Source organism: Bombyx mori, chromosome 28 (assembly GCF_030269925.1).
Source record: "Bombyx mori chromosome 28, ASM3026992v2".
Lineage (NCBI taxonomy): Eukaryota > Metazoa > Arthropoda > Insecta > Lepidoptera > Bombycidae > Bombyx > Bombyx mori.
The window spans coordinates 359,177-381,103 of record NC_085134.1 but is presented as its reverse complement, the minus strand read 5'-3'; the positions used below and the strand labels follow the sequence as shown (position 1 = coordinate 381,103).

The following is a 21,927-nucleotide window of genomic DNA, read 5'->3' as shown; positions in this document are numbered from 1 at the left end:
TGGCATAATAAATGAAATGACAAAATTTGTTTTCCTATTCATATATGAGTTGTCTATTATCAAAGGTGGCAATCTGTGCATTTGGACAAAAAAATGTTATTGATATGTCAATACAGATTGATTTGAATATAATCGTCTCCTTCAAAGAATACGGTTCAAAACCTGCATTAAATAAAGGTTAATACTTAACCTGTTATTTATCTAAGATGTCGTTCAGAAGAGTTTTGTGACTGCCAATGGAATACAAAGTCAATAATTCGTTTTTCTGATTTACCAATAATTGTCCAAAAGTCACATTGCCGGCTTTGATAATAGTCGACTCGTATATGGAGTTGACTCACAGGAAGGAGAACGCAGGAAGTATTAAATCACAACACAAAATCTGTCAAGATTGGTTTGAGCAACTTATTCGGGTGCAGAAATATAGCTATGTTTAACGTCTGTGGAACTCAGTTTCGCACTCAATCCGTGCAAGTTCCTCACTTGAAGTATTCAGGAAGGCATTAAAGGCGCACTATCTATCAATTTAGTATTACTTATATGTATTTCATTATATATGTATGTGTATGTATATTTTTGTTATTTATGTGTATAATTGTGTATGTACATAGTCTGATATATTATGTATTAGTGTTTTTATTTATTATTGTTACTATTATTGTTATTGTGTACTGTATCAATAAGTAAATTGATTAGATTGTACTTTTCTACCCACCTATGTAAAGCTCACTCTCTTTAAGAACGATTAACTGGTAGATAGCTCAATTGTTGAGTTAAGCTCACCATTTTTATAACTTTTCGCAATTATTATATTGTTTTAACTGTGTGTGTACAATAAAGAATGCCATTAACCATTTCAAGTTAGGATAGTCTTCAATTTATTATATTCATATTCACTTCTATTATCTTCAAGTCATATTTATGTTTTTAAAGAAATGTAGAATATAAACTGTTAAGTTTTAGTATTAGGATATTGCTGACAAAAAATTCAGGTCCTTGTTAATTTGCATTTAATAGATTTTACATGAGCTGATCTTTAGCACTCAATAATCAGCACTTAATAAATGGACTTAGGCAAACAGTTCACAATTTACAGTTCTCATTCAGTCATCGACAACAACACCGTTCAAAGCTTCATTTAAAATTTCATTTCTCTTTTTCTTTAGTTCATTATTTATGAAAGATCTCTTTTCTTCACGTTTATTTTGCTTCTCCGAATTGGTTCTAGCAACAATGCCTTTTATAAAACTATATATCACAGTGGTAAAGTCTCCGTCTATGAATGCTAAATTTATCATAGGTCCCGTTTCTACTGTACACAGATTCACCTGTAATTCATTTATTAAATGCATTGTGACATCGTCGTGCGTAGCAACTGGCACGTATATGTTCAGTTTATCGTTTTTATTCCTTCTGGCGACAACATAAAGCGTTTCTATGTCTCTATTGTAACAATATTCACAGTCGTACATGAGTTTTTCGTCGATCAAATACATGTACAAATGATAAGCAAGCGATATCTTCTTTTCAGATTTACATCCAAGAGAGGACATATCTTCTTTAATCTTTGACTCCACGTCCATTTTATGGTGTTTCAGATTTCTGACTAAAGATGAGGGGAGTACCTATACTTTATATTATACTCTTGTGATTATAAGCTATTATACCCTAAATAAAATGCATCTGAATCCATGCCATTTGCATTTTCATCATAAATAATGTGTGATCTATAATTTTACAATTATTCTTTCTTTTGTTGTTGTATTACGGTTATGATTTAATACACAAGTGTATTTTAGAAGATGCTTGGATCCTTGGTCTTGGATCATTGATCATAGTCATGGTTGTCAAATGTCAATGTGATAGATGAAAGTAAAGTCTTGTTCGCTTTGTCAATTTGAATGCGCAAAGGGAATGTGGTCTGGTCCAGCTTAATTTAGGTGATTTTGTATTTGTGCGCATGTGTTTTAGTTGAAAGTAAAATCTATACTTCGATAGGTACTAATATTATAAAGAGAGAAGATTTGGTTGTTCGTTTGTATCGAATAGGCTCTGAAACTACAGAACGAATTTGAACAATTCTTTCACTGTTTGGAAGCTACACTATCCCCGAGTGACATAGGCTATATTCTTTTTTTTTTTAATAGTGATATACTCCAATATATTTAACTCCAATAATGTAACCCAAAATATTCTGTAACCCAAAATATATGTTTACACTATCTTTATAATTTTCTTTTTTTATTAACTTGACGCAAATAGAAGGGTGATGTGTGTGTTATAATTTTGAATTTTGAAATTTTTGTTAAAGACCCGAGCGAAGTTGGAGCGGCTCGCTAGTATTAAATAAAGTGAAATTAAGAAAATGAAATGAAACAATAAAGATGATCCTGATTTGATTTATGATTGCATGCTGTTTGCCTATTGTATGAAAATTTTAAATAGAACGATATACGTTGCAGATGTTGGAGTTGTTGAAAATGCTTATTTCCAGTGAAGCCTGGGAAGGTGCGCGGTGACAGAACTCGCACGGCTCACGAGTCACCTACACCATATGATTTATTTCCGCAACCAAGACTGCGCATATGTCGTGCCGCACGCTGGCTAATTGATGTGTATAGTACACCTAACCTTTAACCTGAAGCCAAATTAGTATAATGTCATGCAATGATTCAGAATCACATGAATGATCGTATAAAACTCAATTCATTAGCGATTTCATTCAAAACAGAACTTTTTTGACGCCTGTTTTAATTATCTATGTGGTCTGGTTGTACCGGTAACTTCGTGTGTCTTTGTATGCTGTTGTGACTTCACACTTATCATTTACGTGGATCCAAGAGGAGGGGATTCTGAGCGAGTATGCGCCATAGTGACTGGGTAAGATTAACTGTTGGTGACCACAAATAAGATCCTAACTAACCATAATTGTAATTTTTTTACCTTCTTATCTTTAAAGCAATAAAATCTCCATCTCGATTTATGTGTGCTCCTTACAAACGCAATATATCCATAGTAATAAGATGAATAACAATAAGTAACAGTAATCATTCATTTATTTCATAAAACCATTTACAGAACGGCATTACAATATTCACTGTACAATTTATGGTGGGTACGTAAATCTATATAAATCGATCTGAAATGCCGTATATATATAAATATCAGTATATAATAAATAAGGGTGAGGAGTTAAGTTAAAATAGATAAATTAGCAAGTACATTATTTCATCAGTCTAAGTATTTACAACATAAACACCTTACAATTACAAATGTAAAAAAAAATACTTTTAAGTGATGTGGCCACAAACAAATAAAAGCACAAAATATTAATTAACTACGTTTACAGGTGGAATCGAGTAAAGAGCTTGTATACTATTTACAAGATTTCACCCAATTATGACTATATTTAAAATATTGATGGATGACTCTTGTAAATATCATGCTAATGAGAGACATCTTATAATTTAAAAAAAAGAAACATGTGTGCAATTCACACGTGTTAGAAGTGAAACCTTCAAAAATTAAAATACAATTATCCTAAATGTCTAAGTATATGTAAAATTTTGTCATTAGTAAATAATTGTAAATCATCTTTTATAGTATGAGGTAGCGCCCTCTGTGAATCGATATTTTAACGTCACGTATAATCCTAAATTGAAATTCACTACAAGAGGTTTCATACGCACGTTAGTATTCAAAAATGTCATAGATGGCGCTGTGTTAAAATTTTTCGACACTTCCGTTGCATACCTGCGTGACGTTACATCTGTAAAAATTTTACCCTCATGCGCCTAAAGAAGTTTCACTTCAAAATACGTTTTCGATCCGAAAAACTGAGGAAAACCAATTGCTAGAACAACGATACCCTTTATACACCAAGCATCGTCGACAACGAATTTAAAAAATAATGGTTTGAAGCCGCTAGGATTTATTGGCGCGAAAACCAAATTATTTACATAAATTAACAGTTAGGTTGTTGTTAATGAATTATTATAAAAGGCCTTTGCTAGTTTTGATACATTTGCCTCTGAAACATATTTCGGTTTCATGTGATACTTGTGTTGTCATTGATGTGCTCACGACATTGGCTGGGTCCATAAAAGATGACATAGATGACGTTTCAATTTCGGCAGAAGACGTTTGAAATTTGACAGTTGGCGTTACGGTACTAGCAGAAATGTCAATGTCAGCACTTACGTCTTTCTTCGGGTTTCCGTTAGACTCATTGTTGCTTTCAGTTGTTATCTCATCGGGAATGTAAGTAGTCTCTGTTGTTACTATACCAGGTTTGGATTCCGTTGTTATTTCAAAATCAGTTTTCGTCGTTACATTTGTACCAGTTTCTTGAGATTCTTTCTCTTGTGACCTAGCACCGAAAAAATAATCCATGAAACTGAAACCTTCTGACCTATCGATTTTAGTTGCTTCTGTAGTTGTTAGATAAAAATCGTCGATAGTGGGGTCTGGTGATCCTGTACCTAGATCTAAATCTCCTGGATTCAGGTACGATTTTTCCGTTGTAGTATTCTGCTTAGACGTGAACTGCTGATCTTCCTTTTCTGTCTCTTTTATCTTAGTTATTTCAACAGTGGGGGGAACTTTCCGAAGCATAGTATCTTCATTACTTTCAAACAAATCTTTGATGAATTGAAAAGCTGGCTTGTAAGTTGTGACTGCGATCTTTTTGTCGTATCTCTCCGATTTTTCGTGGTTGTATTTCGAGTTTTTAATTGGTTGGCCGAGACGATTCACTGTACTACTGTAGTATTGAGACTCCGCGACGTCTATAGGATCAGTAACTGGACGAACTTTGATTTTCTTCCAGAAGCCACGACGACGAGTTTTTCTTTCTTGTTCCTCCTACAACAAGAAAATTGAATGTTTGTACATCAGTAATTCAGGCTAGTTAAATAATAACTATGAGCTCATAAGTATTGATTTTAGATGAATTAGTCACTGAAATGGTACTTGAACGTAAAATTCATACTTTAATAGATAATTGATATCAGATATTCATCTATGGTAGTAAATAAAGCTACTGTAGCTTATTAATATTATCAGTTGAAAGAATCAGGATCTCATTTCATTGCTTAATATTTTCAAATATCTTGCAGATTTGTTGAATAAAATAATCTTACCTCATTTACTGCTTCAGTATCGGCAGAGGATTCCACAGTTGTTTCTTCGATAGCAATGCTTGTAGGCTGCGAAGCGTCATCAGAAGAAATTGTTTCTGGTGGTATTTCACCAATTTCACCCCCTTTATGCTTCATCACTTTAGTTGTATACTCGTCTTGATCTTGCTCTTCCAAGCTCTTCATCACTTCTTCCAGCATACTTTCGAAAGTAGACATTGATTCGACTGAGTCTGGCTTAGTAATTTTACTTTGTTCTACGAATGCTTCTAGTGTGGGAGGGATTTCTGGAATGTTTTTGCTATTCCTATTGTTGTATGCTGGTGTTACAGAGATAAGAATATCATCGTCTTGATTTCCTACTGTTATTATATCCATTTCTGAACCCCTGTCGGATCTTCTCTCGGTTGTAACTACTTTTTTGTCATCCCCTATGTTGTTTGGGTTAAAAGGTTTGAATGACTCATTGGTAATTTTAGGAGACCAGAAAATTGAGTCAGGTTCGACATAACTTGGTCTGTTTATAGAAAAGTTGGAGTCTTGATCTTCAACATCTTCTTCAGATTCCTGTTTCTTAGTATATCTTTCTGAAAGCTTAGGTCTAGGACTATAACGAGTGTAAAGTGGACTTCTAGTTGTTGAACTAATAACCTCCGTCGGTTCAGGTTTTTCAGAAGGTTTTTCCGTTGGTCGTCTTCCTCTGAATCGATTCTTAATATCATAAGTTCTTCGAGTTACTGATGATTCAGTAGTGGAAGTAATATGGGAGTAGCTTGGGCGTCTTCTCCTGAAGTGTCCTCGTTTAGTTGTAGTTTCCTGACTATCTGTATTAACTGGTTCTGTTGACGGCTCAGGCTTATACACTGGATGTTTGAAATCCTCAACTTCTGGTCGCGAATGCACTTGTTTTGTTTTTAGATCAGCTTCTATTTCTTCAATGCGCATGGTCGTTCTTTTTCTGTCATATGCAGGTCTGTAAGTCACGCCCTGTGGTCGTCGCCTTTCAGATTTAACTCTCGATGACTCTGTAGTTGACTGATGGTATTGTCGAACGACTCCTGGGCGAACACGGACTCTATGGTACGATGGTGTAGTTTCGATTGAATCATCGTCCTCGATTTCTTGGCTATTAGACTCATGTTTAGCTACTTTAGTGACTTCTATATCAGGTGGTGTGGTCGGATCCTCAAGAGTATCGCCAGACAGTTCATCATTAATGGAGTATGCTGGTAAATTGTCGTCAGAAGCAAAATTTACTATGTCGGTAACGTAAGCGTTGGATTCAAAATTTTCCGATTTATTTACTGACGTAGTTTCAGGTGAGTAACTTTCTTCCTTATCTGTTTCAAGATATTTTTCTTGTTCTGCTGGTGCAGAGCCGTCACTTGAAGGATAATAGTATTCTTCGTTACGTGTTGACGGCAAAAACGGGACGTATGGTGGTTCAGTTTGACCTGTTCCACTTAAAGAATACTTCGGCACATAAATATCTTCTTTGTACTCTTTCTCACTAACTGCAGACTGACCAGATTGACTGAATGACATTTTCTCGTTCGAATAAGCATTTTCAGTGTCCAAGCTTTCAGTTTTTGGGACATCACTTTGAGCTTTAGCTGGTTCGGTAATAGCTTCAATATCAACTGTACTAGATCTCTCCATCAGAGTTACAGGATAATTCTGATGTAGCACATCTCTTTGATAAGCCAAATCTTCTTCTTTGCCGTTAGACTTAACTTTTCTGTCATAATAATCAGTACCGGTTGGTCTGTATTGAATTCTGCCTCTTGTTCTAGTGCGTGTTGCCCTAGTTGTACTTTCATTGGAATCTACAGGTGTTTTTGGTTTTTCAGTGGTAAGTCTATTTGGTTCATACTTATTTCTGGTTGGCAATGGTCTACGTTCGCGCAAAGGTCTGCGGGTGGCTACATATCTTGTTGTGGATTCATTTGAGTTTGGTCTTGATGTAGTGTATCGTGGTCGTCCTCTGGTCCTGAGGATGTTTTTCCTTGTTGAAGCCTCTGTCGTTGTTGTGGTAGTTGTGTCTTCATTTTGATCTATAGTTTCATATCGATTGTACTCATAAGTTTGTGAGCCGTCTTCAGACGATGGGGCTTGATTGGATACTTCGGTACGATGCTCATCCTCAGATATATTTGGCTTTGATTCAGTGAATTTCGTATTTGTGTAGTCTGTTGGATTTTCGTTATTGGATTGCGCTTTAAAATGACCGGATTGTGTCTCGGGGATTGCCAGTTCTTGATTTGTTTCACTTTTAGATACATAGTCGTTAGTATTATAGACTGGGTACCTAGAGTTCTGTACTTCTGATTCATAATGTTCTTCAGGTCTATAACTTTGGGCGTAGTTCGGTGTAGATTGCTGCTGGTATTGCCTTTGAGTTGCCACTTCTGTATCTCTTTGTGTTGTCGTAGTTATAGGCTTCAGTGTGGAGGAAATTTTAATGTCTTGAGGTCCTGGAGTGGGGGAAGGTTCTTTTATGTCTTCGAAGTAGCTGTGGTAGTCTAATGGGGTGCTAAAGTGGAAGGCTTGGTTTATTGAATAAGGGTTGTGGGTTTCCAACAATTGGCTCGGGTATGTTGATTGCCTGATTGTGGTGGTAGTACTCGTAGTCGTAGTGGGTCTCTGAGTTGTAGTCGTCGTCGGCTGAGTTTGTGTAGAAGTCCTGTACGTTTCTTGAGGACTGAAGTTATTGTCCGGGAATTTTATATGTTGCGTATACTGCGGCTGTGCATTGTTCAAGAAATAATTAACTCGCTTTGGTGGTAATGTGACTACTTCTTCCTTTTGCGGTTTTATTGAAGATACCATCTGGGGCTCAAACGAATAGTAATTCGTTTGGAAGTTTGTATTAGCTCTTGGAGGTACCGTGCTATAAAAACTCACTGAAGGTTTCTGAGTTACCAGCTTCTGCTCTTTACGAGGAGGCGTTGTTGGGTAATAGGATTGTGGGACAACATTCGAAACAGTTGTTTGGGTAGTCGGTTCTTTGATCTGAGAGTTGATTACGACAGAACCCACGTGAGGTGATGGGAACGGAATCTTCGCGAATCCTTGGGGAGTGTTGTAGCTCAGAGGTGCAACGAAGAACGGCAGCTGTTTCAGCTTTTTATCACTATTTTGAATATTTGATAGATATGGTAATTCAAACTTCACGTAATGGTCTGGTGGAGTCAGTGTTGATGGCCCTATGAAGACTTTTGGAGCGTTCAAGGGGTTAACGGAATCTAGTACAGCAATAGTGCTGGCGGTCTTCAACGATGACAGTACATCGCCTACTTTCATTTGACTGGTCTTCCCAGTTTCTTGACTCAAGAATATGGCCAGAGGAGGTTGGTGAGGTTTCAGTTTCTTTGGTTTCGGTGTCGTTGGTGCAGCGGTCGGGAACGGTGAAGTGGTTGTTGAATATTTTGGGACATTGGGTGTTTTAAATTGGTTAAAATTCGAGACATAGGTTTGCTCAGGGTACATCTCTGATTTTGGTGTAGGCCTTTGGAAATTAGTATAGGTTTGCTTAATTGCTGTCGGATTCGGTAACCCTTGGTTGTAAATATCGGTACTGACAATCTGTGGTGATGTGATTGGGCTTCTGAAGTTAAACTGGCCCCTGTTAAGTGATTCCACCGGCACATACAACAGTTGCACTTCTTCTCTTTCTAATTTTTGTCCATTTTGTGTTGGCTCTGTTCTCGTGTTGACTTTCTCTGTGTTTTCAAATTTGATCTTCTGTAGTGATTGCGGTTTTTTGCTTTGGCTGTAGTAATTATTGCTCGTATTCTCAGCACGGTAGCCGTCAACGAATTGGGGTGCAGAGTCCTGTGGCTTAGGTGGCTGACTTATGAAAGTCTTAACTTGTGGCGTTGGTAAAGGTTTCGGGAAACTCTCAAATTTGACAGGATTTGTTAGTGCTGCTTGAGGCCTAGGTATAGTTTCGAAGCTCAGCTGAGGTGAAACATAACCTTGGCCTAATGGAAATGATGGTTGGGCGAGACCAAATTTGATTGCTTGTCCAAAGCTCTGTTCTGTCAAAAAGTTTTGCGGCGCGGAAGGTACCGCAGGCACAGACTGCAAAAACAATTGCCTGTTAGCTGGAGAATTGTAGAATGCTCTTTGTGGAAATATCTCTTGTCCAAAAGCCGTTGGCCTCGTTAGGGATTCTGTCAAGATCCTTGGTTCAGCGACAGCTTGTCTCTTGATCTGCGGCATTTCTGGTTCTCTTTCGACCGGACCTGATAAGGGAACCCAGTCGCTGATGTCGGCGGTATATGAACTGATTTGACGGGACCATCTTCCGTTTTTCTTTTCAGCTGATGAAAACGCCAGGACCGTAATGAGGCAGGCGTATCGGAGCACGTTTTTGTGCGCCATCTGGAATTGAACAATAGAGAATTATTGTAATATTAACTGTGTGTACAATAAAGAATAAAGAAAATGAGAGAATTTAAAAAAAATTGATTGTATATGAAACTACGACAACTGTTTAATATTCAATGGTAGATTCTTCAGTACATCTAGCATTCATCAACATACAAACAAACGCAAATCGTATTATTCACGGAATAGATAAATAAGGTTGGAAAGGCCTTTGCTCTAATTTTGTATTAGAACCAGTGTCGCCGCTTCATCCCCACTATTTTAATTTCTACACATACACACACTGTGATTACAAGTATTTCGCACACAACAAAAACACCCACACATAAATCTCAGGACAGATATTCGTTCGCAAACTAGCACAAAACACCCGTAGGCATACACACTCACACACGCAAAAAGGCAATAAAAATGTTCATACACGCTAGTGCTTGATAAAATCGATATTCTTTATCGACAAATTATCTGATGAATGAATGGAGAAAATGAAACATGAAATAAATATTGAAAAAAAAAACTATTTTACTTTTATTAATTACAAATAGTCACTGTCGCTGGAATAAAACGTATTTGTTAAGCAGTTGGCGCTTGCTATTAATTGCGAATGAATTTTTCAAAACTAAGTGTATTCTGATTTTTTTTATGATAAAATCATTTTCAGTAAAATGTTTAGAGCAAATAGTACTCGTCTTTGTCTCCAGTTTCCTCTACCTGTCACGTCAATCCATTGTTCCCTGGCGTTAGGTTCTTTAGGAAACCTAAAATTTTTAATTTACTGCATAAGTCAAATAGCATTTTACTTAGATTTTAATACGTCTTAGACAATATAGTAAATACCCGTAAATTAGAGGTCTACATGTCCCTTTATATTATACCTTCACTTTAATTCAATGATAATAATTCAATAATAATAATACATATTTATTTTACTCAAAATACGTCTCACTAAGAATATACTAGGTATCATTAATTAAATATAAAATAATGCAAAAATTATCCATGTCAAATGTAAATATAGTAGAGAATTCTGTCGATGATTTTACTACATGGTCACCTCACTATCGACAAACTGCACGGCCAATCAGGGCAAAGGCCGAAATTTCAAAGATTGAAGTGTAGAGAACGCCAATGCATGTAGTACATTGGAAGCTGACTTGGTCATTGCGTTCATTGGGCGAGTACACATCGCGCAATGTATGCTATTTATAACTTGCTGCAATAATATTGTTAATGTTTGGAATTTCATAATGCTCAGTATATTTTTATGTTTTAGACAAATAATATTGTAATTAAATGGTAATTTCGACTTACCGATCGAAAGATATACCTCCTCGCTCTATACTTGAGGTCTGATTTTTTGTTTTACAAGTTATAATTGCACAACACGGCACTATAAAGCGGAGATCTGTTCGCCAAGTAGTCCGAAGCGCACTAAGCGCGGTGAATGAAAGAATCGGTCGAGTTATGTTTGTTCTATCATAACTGTGGCACGCTTGCCCCGCCTACATTACCATTCCAACCTTATTTATCTATTCCGTGGTATTATTACTATTAAGGGCTTATTTTTTAAAGTGACTAGAAATTCACTTAATAGATTTTTTCATTATCAACCTACCCACTAACAAACAGACAGACAGAAAATATGTTTGTAATATTGTAAATAGAAAAGAAAGACCATTGCCAACGACTTCGGAAGACTCGTTAACCAAACAATAAGCGGCTCAATAGAAAACCCGTCTTTTGTAAAGCAATTATCATTATCATAACATGTCTATTCCTTCCGTCGAAGACAAATATTAACGTTTTAACTCTAATAGGCTCGGTTTTACCGTCAGACTTTTCCTTTCCAAATGTGAAAACGTTCCAAGACCACTGACTTTCACTCGGTGAAGCGTCGCCGAGAAAAATATACATTTACATCATTTTTGTGTTAAGTTCTAAACGATTATGGAGTTTCTTTTCATTTTGTTAGAGAGTAGTTAATTTGGTAGTAGTATTGTCATTCTGTATAGTTCGGGTTTGTCTGACTGATAATTAGCTTAGCTCTACTCGTGAAGACCAGTTTTACTTGGCCTGACTGCCGCTAAGATTATCGATATTGTTCACTGATATACGACTTTGGATTAAATGAAAGTTATTTTCAATAATTATGACTATCTACGTAATTTTTAATAATTACATAATCATATGTCTTCTTTTTTATTTTGTTCCATTAACGAAGAAGAGATTTAGGGTTGCCTGCCTCTGGATTTAAATAGTTACCAACGTACATAATAATATTTTTCATTTTCAGTACATGTTTAAATGTTTTCGGTTAAGAACATGTCGCGTCTTTAGAATGGAAGTGACTTAATCCAAAATTCTTGTTTTTTTTTTGTAAACGCCAAAAATGTATTTGAAGAATTGTAATTTTTCATTTTCGATTTTAATACTTTAAGCCTTAAAGTGCATGTCTTAAAGCTTAAAGTTTTGCGCTTGATTTAAATGAGACGGAAGACTTTGTCCTTTTCTACGCAAAAATTTAAAATTAATTTTGAATTTAAAAAAAAAAACTTTATAAACTGATAGAATGCATTTTTATAAGTCAATCAAAGTATAAAACTCATTGTCTTTTAAAAATTTGTTAAGCCACTTAAATTGTAAAGGTGTGATATACAAAAATACTTAGATTCTTTTTTTTATTACTTAGATGGGTGGACGAGTTCACAGCCCACCTGGTGTTAAGTGGTCACTGGAGTCCATAGACATTTACAACGTAAATGCGCCACCCACCTTGAGATATAAGTTCTAAGGTCCCAGTATAGTTACAACGGCTGCCCCACTCTTAAACCGAAACGCATTGCTGCTTCACGGCAGAAATGGATGGGACCCGTGCGGACTCACAAGAGGTCCTACCACCAGTGAGATTTGATGACGGAACGAGATAATTAATCACAGAAAATCAATGCAGCTATTGCGTTCATCACGACTTATGTGTTTAAAAACCCATACGCTAAAAGGAAAGTGAGTCGTGCGTCCGCTTAGAGAAGTTCGCCTGCATCTAAAACAGTAACCGTTTATAAATGAAGCAACAAATCAATTTGCATGGAAGCGACACGCGCGGCTTGGTATCTCGGCTGAGTTGCGTCCAACGGAACGTGTTCAACCGCTATCCACTGTACCGACCGTACGCCACATTTTACGTAATCCCTTACATCAGCTTTATAAGGAACATCTTGAACGCTGACCGCTGGATACTACAGATTAGCGTAATGCGTACCTACACGTATAAGCTTAGTGCGAGTTTTTTAACGTTCTCGATATCGTAAAAGTTAGCTCTGCAGTTGGAACAGCGTCCCTAACGTCCCCTACGCAAACATAGGCAAGCGTTTGGAACCTCTAGGTCTGCGGATGGACTTCGCTTCTCTCTGCACTTTGTACCGTCTGTTCCATGGGGAGTGCTCTGAGGAATTGTTCGAGATGACACTGGCATCTCGTTTTTACCATCGCACCGCCCGCCACCGGAGTAGAGTTCATCCATACTACCTGGAGCCACTGCGGTCATCCACAGTACTTTTCCAGAGTTCTTTTTTGCCACGTACCATCCGGCTATGGAATGAGCTCCCCTCAACGGTGTTTCCCGAGCGCTGTGACATGTCCTTCTTCAAACGCGGCTTGTGGAGAGTACTCAACGGTAGGCAGCGGCTTGGCTCTGTCCCTTGCATTGCTGAAGTCTATGGGCGACGGTAACCACTCACCATCAGGTGGGTCGTATGCTCGTTTGCCTACAAGGGCAATAAAAAAAGCGTTCCAACTGCAATATAAATTTGAGTTCACTTTTACGCTATCGAGAACGTTAAATAACTCACACTAAGCATACTATAGTCTCTTTAATATTTTGTATCCGTAGAAAATATCTATTTAGAAATCTATATCCATAAAACAATTTGTTGTATTTAACTGGTATTTAATTCCCTTTTAGACACGGCTTTACTTGCGTGAATATAAACAAATTAACCCCTCTGGAATATGTTACTTTCTGTATCCCTAACAAAATAACGTAGGTATATTATATCATGACGTGGGAGCGTTACAAATAGACAAACTTACTTTCGCATTTAAAAATATTGTATATATCATAATAATATATTCTATGTCCATTTTCTTCAAGTTTAGTTATTTCGGATGAAATTTAAAGCTTTAAATTTAACACATTATTTGGTGAAATATTGTTCTACACGCCTTTCAAGTTTAAATAGCAATGCATTATAAAATTAAAATTCATCCAATATGAATGTACTCATTAGTAGGCGCCGTTGCGTCCTTTTATCAGCAGAGTTTTTATTGGTAGAACGAGCTATACATAATGCGACAATGGTGCCAATAATGAGATTTCAACAAATTATTAACTAGTAAACGTCAGCATAATCCTATTACTGAAATTTTCCATATTCCCGCAAGTAGAACAAACCTCCTTAGATATTCCCCTTTATCTAAGATTTGTAGTGAATATAACCAAATATGTGCATTAATTGACGGCATTGACATTTTTAACGACACGTGTCCTGGTCTCAAAAACAAACTAGTATCCAAGTTCCTTTGCTTATAATTGATGAGAGAATGTCATTCTGATTACATTGCGCAGTCTGTTCTATGTATTTATATTTTTTGCATTGCCGCGCTCGACTTTTTTAATTTTTTTATAGTTTTATAATTTTTATTTATAATATTTTACTAAATAAATATGTGCATTATTTCTTACTTAGTAATCTGTGAAGTTAGTAGTGTGTGTAGTTAGCTCTTGTTTTCATGTTGTTTTCAAATATATATATTGCTGTAACATGTCATGGTGTGTTATAAGAGATTGCTGTACATGCCTGTAACTGGCTTACATACCAGTACTTAATTTTATACATGTTAATATTAAGCTTGAATGTTTTGTGTGTATTGCTGTTGGTGTGTCTAAATAAATAAATAATAATATAGACGAGTATATATTTCGCATTGTACATCCATGCGCTCTCAATGTTTAAAGGTCAAACTAGTGTCATATAATGGTTAAAATAGTGAAACCTAACCCACAGACACAGCCCACTGAGTTTTTCGCTAGAGATTCTCATTGGGCCGCGATTCCGATGCGGTGATAGATTCAGGGAAGCGCTGTTCTTTCTAGAGCTAGTGTTAGCAAACTAGCTAGTTTTTACTGTTGTTAGGACCTCTTGTGAGTCCGCGCGGGTAGGTACCACCACCCTGCCTATTTCTGCCGTGAAGCAGTAATACGTTTCGGTTTGAAGGGTGGGGTAGCCGTTGTAACTATACGGAGACCTTAGAACTTATATTGCATTTACGTTCTAGATGTCTATGGGCTCCAGTAACTACTTAACACCAGGTGGGCCAGTGAGCTCATCTACCCACCTATCCAATAAAAAGTAATGTTGAGGCCCCTGTGTTCACCTGCCGGTCTTTTGCGTAGCTTAAATAGGGCCTTTGACTACCAGTGATTAGGTAGAAGAAAAAAAAGTCTAAAAAAGTAAAATACCGACCTTTTAAATCATTACTGTTATCAAAGTCAAACAAAAGATACAATGCCCGCTGAAATATAACCATCGAGCTCTCTATAATGTTCGTCACGTAATTATAAGAAACATCAAAACATTGCTTCGTTTTATTTAAAACAATGACAAATAAAAATATTGTCGATTTGTAGCCGTTGTAATTATACTGAGACCTTAGAACTTATATCTCAAGGTGGGTTGCGCATTTACGTTGTGGATGTCTATGGGTTCCAGTAACCACTTAACACCAGGTGGGCTGTGATCTCGTCCACCCACCTAAGCAATAAAAAAATAATTAAAAGATAATAAATTAACGTATCTGCTATACACAATGAAATTATCATTATCCGTGAATCGATTTTAATGATTAATTAATTAAGGCGCTTCCGTGCATTTTTACCACACAATAGGCATCGTGTGTGAATTAACCGAATAATTATAGAATACATAATACTAATCAGTGAGACATGGTTCAATGGTTAGAAAGAATGTGGTTCGTGGGAGTTCGAAGCGCAAATATTCAGTTATTTTTTCTTTAGTTTTCTGATATCGAAAATGAAGTACTAGGATAGTTCAATGAATGACTTAGCCTTAGCCTTAGTTTTTATGGGCTCATGTACTTGTTTAATGCAAGACGGGACGTGAACAAAATTACATTTAGTTTCAGTTACAACTCATTTTTAACCGACTTCAAAAAAGGAGGAGGTTCTCAATTCGTCTTTATGTTATTTCTATGTTTGTTACCTCATAGCTTTTGACTGGGGGAATCAATTTTGATGATTCTTTTTTTATGAGTCCAGTTCTGATAATGGTATCCATGAGGAAACCATATAAGTCTTAAATTTGCATTAAGTAAGTGCGCGACAAATAGATGAATAACTCAATAACTCAATATCACGCCAACCGATTTCGATGATTATTGTTTTTAGTGTATATTAATTTGTTTTGGAATATCTTCTTTTTTCTATTTGAAGTCGGTTTGTGTTAAAGCATGTCTATTTACAATTATATTTGGATGTGTTTTAAAGTAACAAAAAAAATTAACACTATTCTTAACTTTATTTAGGTTAAAAACTGTCATTTCTTCGATGCGTCGCTAGAGTTTATAGCATGTATTCCTTCAAACAATGTTTTAGATTGTTTCAAGGTAGTGTCATGGTGGGCAATAACTTCGTCTGTATCCGTTTGTAAAGCAGATGTCATTTCAACTTCCTCGATTATTGACACAAGAGATTTAAGATTGACATTCCTGAACACGACACCTAACCTCACAATGGAATTGACGGGCACTCACAAACTACTCTTTGTGTCGCTAATTGATTCGTAGGAGTCTGCTTTTTAATTTGCTTTTTATGGCTATTTCTCTCGTCAACCACGGGGCTCATAGCGACTGTTTCTGATGCGCTGCTGACTAGCCGTGTTGGGTTTCAATCAACAACCTTCACATTGCATTATGTGGTCTCAAAACAAATCGAGATTAAAGCATAGTATTTGCTATTCAATTCTGTTAACTAGCACACGCGAGATATTTTACTAGTGAAATCCGATTACATTCCGTTTAGACTGTCGTTAACTTTATAACATAGTGCTTATGTATATCATTTTGTTAATCTACATCGTCGTGGCCTAAAGGATAAGACGTCCAGTGCATTCAATACAATAGGTAGGTAAGTAATTATTAACTTTTTAATCCGCATTATTTTATTTTTTTAAATAAAACAAAATAACCGGAGATTCGTATCGCTGCAAATATTGACAGTACGGTTTTTTTTTACTTAGATGGTGGACGAGCTCACAGCCCACTTGCTGTTAAGTGGTTATTGGAGCCCATAGACATCTACAAGTAAATGCGACGCAAACCTTGATATATAAGTTCTAAGGTCTCAAGTATAGTTACAACGGCTGCTCCACTCTTGAAACCGAAACGCATTACTGCTTCACGGTAGAAATAGGCGGGGTGGTTGTGCCTACCCGTGCGGACTCACAAGAGGTCCCACCACCAGTATTTACGCAAATTATAATTTTGCGGATTTGGTTTTTATTACACGATGCTATTCCTTCACCGTGGATGTCAATCGTGAACATTTGTTAAGTACGTATTTCATTACAAAAGTTGGTACCCGCCTGCGGGATTCGAACACCGGTGCATCGCTAGACACGAATACACCGGACGTCTTAACCTTTAGGCCACGACGACTTCTAAAGTCGTATCGGTTAGTCGTATCGTCATCTATTGCTCTGCTGGCTTGTTCCGCCGATCGTGCCTTCAATCAGACCCTGCTTTAGTCTGTTCTAATTTCTCCCCATCTAAAGCAAATTAATTGCGCTTGGTTACCGATTCGGAAGTCTGTGCCGGTTCAAAACTAGAGCCGAGATGAAATCTCACATCAATTCATTGTCTTAAATTGATGTTCTTTACGTAAAACCGTAAAACGAAACACAACTCTGTGAACACGCTCCAGTAATTGCAATTATTGAACACATAAGCTTTACGGCGACCACATAAAACATGTTTTGCAATAACACACGGAAACTGTAATGGTTTGCCACAAAGCATCCGCTGGAAAATACACTCTATATCAACGAGTTAGAGTTAATTATACGAAATGCTACAAGCGTGTGTATAGGAAATCCCAACACATGTATTACATTTAATATAATAATATGTGTTTTGTAGAAAATCAGATAAAGTGGTGCTTTAATAAGTAACACGCAGGAACAAAACAACTCATGACGGTGATTGCTGTAAGGAAGTGGTCCTTAAGTTTTTACACTTAATACCTAGGATTTAAACTAAGACAACCAAGACAGTACTTTAAATCATTTTAACATTACGTCGAAAATGAAAAAACAAAAACTTTATGTTCGCGTGAAATTTTGAGGTTATATTTTGTGATTTTTGTTTTATACGGCTTGTTCCCTGAGGAGGTACATAGGTATACTGGATAACTTAAGAAACGTTATTTCCTCCCGGACAACATTTTATAAGAGGATTGTTAACATACTCTAGTAAATAATGAAAGAAATCAGCTAGCTGTAAGTCAAGGGAAAAGTCGTCAGCTGATAAGATTCAGTAGGTGATAGATGCTGCTGCGTTACACCTTTCAAGGTACCAGCTGACAAACTTTCCACTGAGATACAGCAAGCTGACATTAATTTTCATTCATAGTAGTATATAAACGATCACCAGGTAAATTTTTAGTTGAGAGGAAATCATTGAAAAAATATATATTTTTTTCATGTTCAAGCAGCCAGCTGACGTATAATCCACTATGTTATGACCAGCTGACTTTTTTTTTTCCTTCAAAATACTAGGTTAACTGTAATCTGACAAAATTTCAAATGGGAGGAAATGACTGAAAAATCTTTTTTTTTCTCCATGCGTGGGAGGCTGCCACCGCCCACCCCACCCACGGAGTCGCAGCTGACGGTCGTGAGTAGTTATAGTATAGGTCCCTAATGCATTTTACGAAGTTTCGCTCGAGAAGAAATAATTGACCGAAATTGTACTTGGCTCCTGGACCATAACGAAATGACCAACATTTTAACTTTCTTCCCTAAGTCAAACCGCTTGGAACCGGTTCTTGTCACAGAATACCGGTTTGAAAACACTCTTCCTGCCGTTTCGCTTTTTAAAACTATAATTGTAAATAGACATGCTTTAACAAAAACCGACTTCAAATAGAAAAAAAGAAGATATTTCAAAACAAATTAATATACACTAAAAACAATAATCATCGAAATCGGTTGGCGTGATATTGACTTACGGCCGTTTTCAATAACCTATCTATCCCTAGTTTCGGTTACTAAAGATAGACAAATCTATATTTTTGTCCTTACTTACGTTCCAATAACCTATCGACGGGCAGCAGTTCCTATCGGATTTATCTATCCATCGTCGGGAGGACGGATAGCCTGCTAAAGATAGAACGCTCATACAAATCGTGCTTACTTCCGTTTCAATATGAGTTTTAAGTAACTCTCCGGTAGGCGGCGCTATCTCTAGTATGGGCATTCGCTTATCTGTCAAAATCGGCCGGTTACATGTTTATCTTTCGAAAGTAAATCACTATAATTTAATAATTGTTTCTCTTCATATTGGCATAGTGTAGCAGTGATGATAGTGATATGGAATTATTTCAAATGATAATGGATTGTGATGCAGATAGTGATAGTGAGGCCGATATCATATGGTTAGGAAAATAAAGATCGTCTGAATTACATGGCGAAGATCAATAATTACGAATTTGACTATAGATTTTTGAGCAAAGGTGTTGTGAATGAATTGATTAATTTAATGAGACCATATTTGAGTGTAACGTCAAAAAGGTAAGATAAATTTTAACCATAAAAGTACTCGTTATTACAACTTATATTTGTTTATAGCAATAGCAAAATTATACCTAATTTTTGTTGTGTTACAAAATCACACTCAACAGGAATTCTATAATACTGCTGGATTCCCATGGTGCCCTAAATGACATTCATATACTAATACAATAACCTGGTAGGCTATTTACCTTCATTCTTATTACACACTGATACCTCTAAATTTTATATTTGTGTTACAGATTCAAATATAGGAGAGGAATTTAGAAATAGAAAAAGAGTATTTTGAATGTGTAATTTGTGTGCAATGCATCATTGATGTTTCAAAATGTTGTTGCTTGATGGCCTGGGTCTACTTATGATACAACTATAATTAACCATTCCGATTGAAAAGGTATTTCTTATTTATATTACCTTATTTATATTATTATTATTATATATTATTATTATATTTTTATTTATTTATATTATATATTTAGGTGTTTATATGAATTTAATATGACACTATTATAATAAATTATCTACATATCAAGAGAACATTGATAACAAGGTGGACTTGGAAATTGCTATTTGCTTGCCGATAGAGGCTATCCCCACAACCCTATCTTTTAACATGATTAATTAACCCACATACTCAATCGGAACGATTTAAAATGAATCACATATTAAAACAAGAGATACTATAGAGAGGTAATATTTTTTTAAGTTAAGAGTTCGTTATTCTGTATTGTAAAATAAAGTAAGCGAATAATGTATATTTTTCAGATGCATTGGTGTTTGTAAAAGAAGACTCCCTGTATTATCATTGAAAAGTAGATTAAAACTAGAAAATATGCAAGCTGTTATTATAGCTGCCATGCTGCATAATATCGTCAGGAGTATGAATTTAGAAGAATTAGAATCAGAAATTTCAGTCGCAGATACATTACAGGAAAATAATATAATTGTTCGTAACAATTTTCCAGAACGTACATCTGAAATACAACTACATATAAATAATTGCTTCCAAAGATAATTTATAAAATAAACTCCAATGATAATTTGACTATTTTTTATTTTCCAAAATGATTATTACATAGTGGTTAGTACATGCAAGATATTTAATTTAGAATTTGTACATATACTTAAAAAACTATCTAACATAAAATTATTATTGCCTACTTAATTTATGAAATCCTTTTAAGTAATTTTTAATTTTTTAATCTAGCATCTTCGATCAACAATAGTAACTAGATAAAGGGATACGTACAAAATTAAAGCAAAAACTGTCCGCGTGAATATATACTTATATAGCTACATTCGTTTACTAACAAACGGAGAAAAAAGTTTTGAAACACTTTTACTTTCAAACTAATAACAACTATGGCACCTAGTAATAAAGTCACAAATCTCCAAAACATTATCTAATACTTACGATCATTCGTCACATAAAACGAGCAAAGCAATAAATTACTCCTGTCACTTACCAATAAAAAGACATATTTTAAACAACTTTTAATGTTAAATCAATCTTAAGGTGCAACAAATAAAGTAACTTTTCCCTTAATTGCTCTGAGAACTAACATCGTTTTGCGTTATTTATTTTTGCTTCTTGAAATGCCGATTTCTATTTACTACAGGAGGTAAGGGAGTCGCGCTTAACACTAAAATAATTTATTAATGAATTAAAGTAAAAGTTTAGTTGTTTACTTTTTATGTTTTGGAAATGTATGTTTGTTAGTATCTATACATTACTTATTATTTTATTAGCGTTACGTTTTTGTGTAATATATATTTTTAAGTTTTCGCGACCGGTGCACATAATAAAACAACGTTTAAACGGTTTCAAGCGTGGTATTTTTATTACAATGTTTCGGCCACATTTCAGTAGCCGTGAGCACGGAAGGCAAAGATGTCCAGTGTCAATAAGCGGAGTTCTTAGCTGGCTTATAAAAGTCATCTCTTGTTTCTCTGGCGACAATCGAGATCCATTCTGCACACGTGATTCCTAGGAAAGCTAAAATAAAAATGGAAAGCTAAGTATCTAATGAGAGTCCAACAAACAGACACAAAAGCAGCATTAACCAATTTTAACCAACTAATTTTGAAGTGCTGCAAACAAATTTTAAAAAATTATTATAACACAAATCTACTCCATGCATTTACTGTTCTGTTAAGCAAAAGTTTGTCCATGTGTTGGCCGAGCCTTGGCCAACATTTGTAGCGGTGGTTAAAAATCGGTAATTTTGTTCAAAATTTAATATTATTTATAAGTTTAAAGCTTACAATATAGTTTATACTTCATGTACTTACCGAAAGTAAGATACTCCGGCCGTTAAATTGCTTTTTCGGGCCTTATTTTTGCAACTTTTGAATACACACTGCGGTATTGTGAGACGGGTTGACATTGGCTGTGTTTGAAGTGAACTAAACAAAATAAGAGCTCACATTTCAAGTGCGCTGTTATTTGACGAGACGGATTTTATGCACCGACCCGAAATCTAGTTACTATTGTTGATCGAAGTCTAGCATTATCTAAATCTAACTTAAGTTTT

The 21,927-nt window shown here is 35.8% G+C and overlaps 1 protein-coding gene and 1 long non-coding RNA gene across 2 annotated transcripts in view; one reads left to right on the top strand and one right to left on the bottom strand.

The window, feature by feature from the left end:
• Positions 1 to 3,038: 3,038 nt before the first annotated feature.
• Positions 3,039 to 21,927, bottom strand: part of LOC101739483 (mucin-2) — a 42,888-nt gene continuing 23,999 nt past the window's right edge. Inside the window, exons 2-3 of the mRNA XM_012696696.4 lie at positions 5,142 to 9,524; positions 3,039 to 4,863 (exon numbers count right to left, since the gene is read on the bottom strand). Coding sequence (XP_012552150.2) covers positions 3,994 to 4,863; positions 5,142 to 9,524 — 5,253 coding nt within the window. The 3' untranslated portion in view covers positions 3,039 to 3,993. The remainder of the gene's footprint in view (positions 4,864 to 5,141; positions 9,525 to 21,927) is intronic.
• LOC134201589 (uncharacterized) lies at positions 18,827 to 20,433 on the top strand. The gene is made up of 3 exons (XR_009976941.1): positions 18,827 to 19,393; positions 19,636 to 19,787; positions 20,159 to 20,433. It is a non-coding gene; the product is annotated as an uncharacterized LOC134201589 (long non-coding RNA).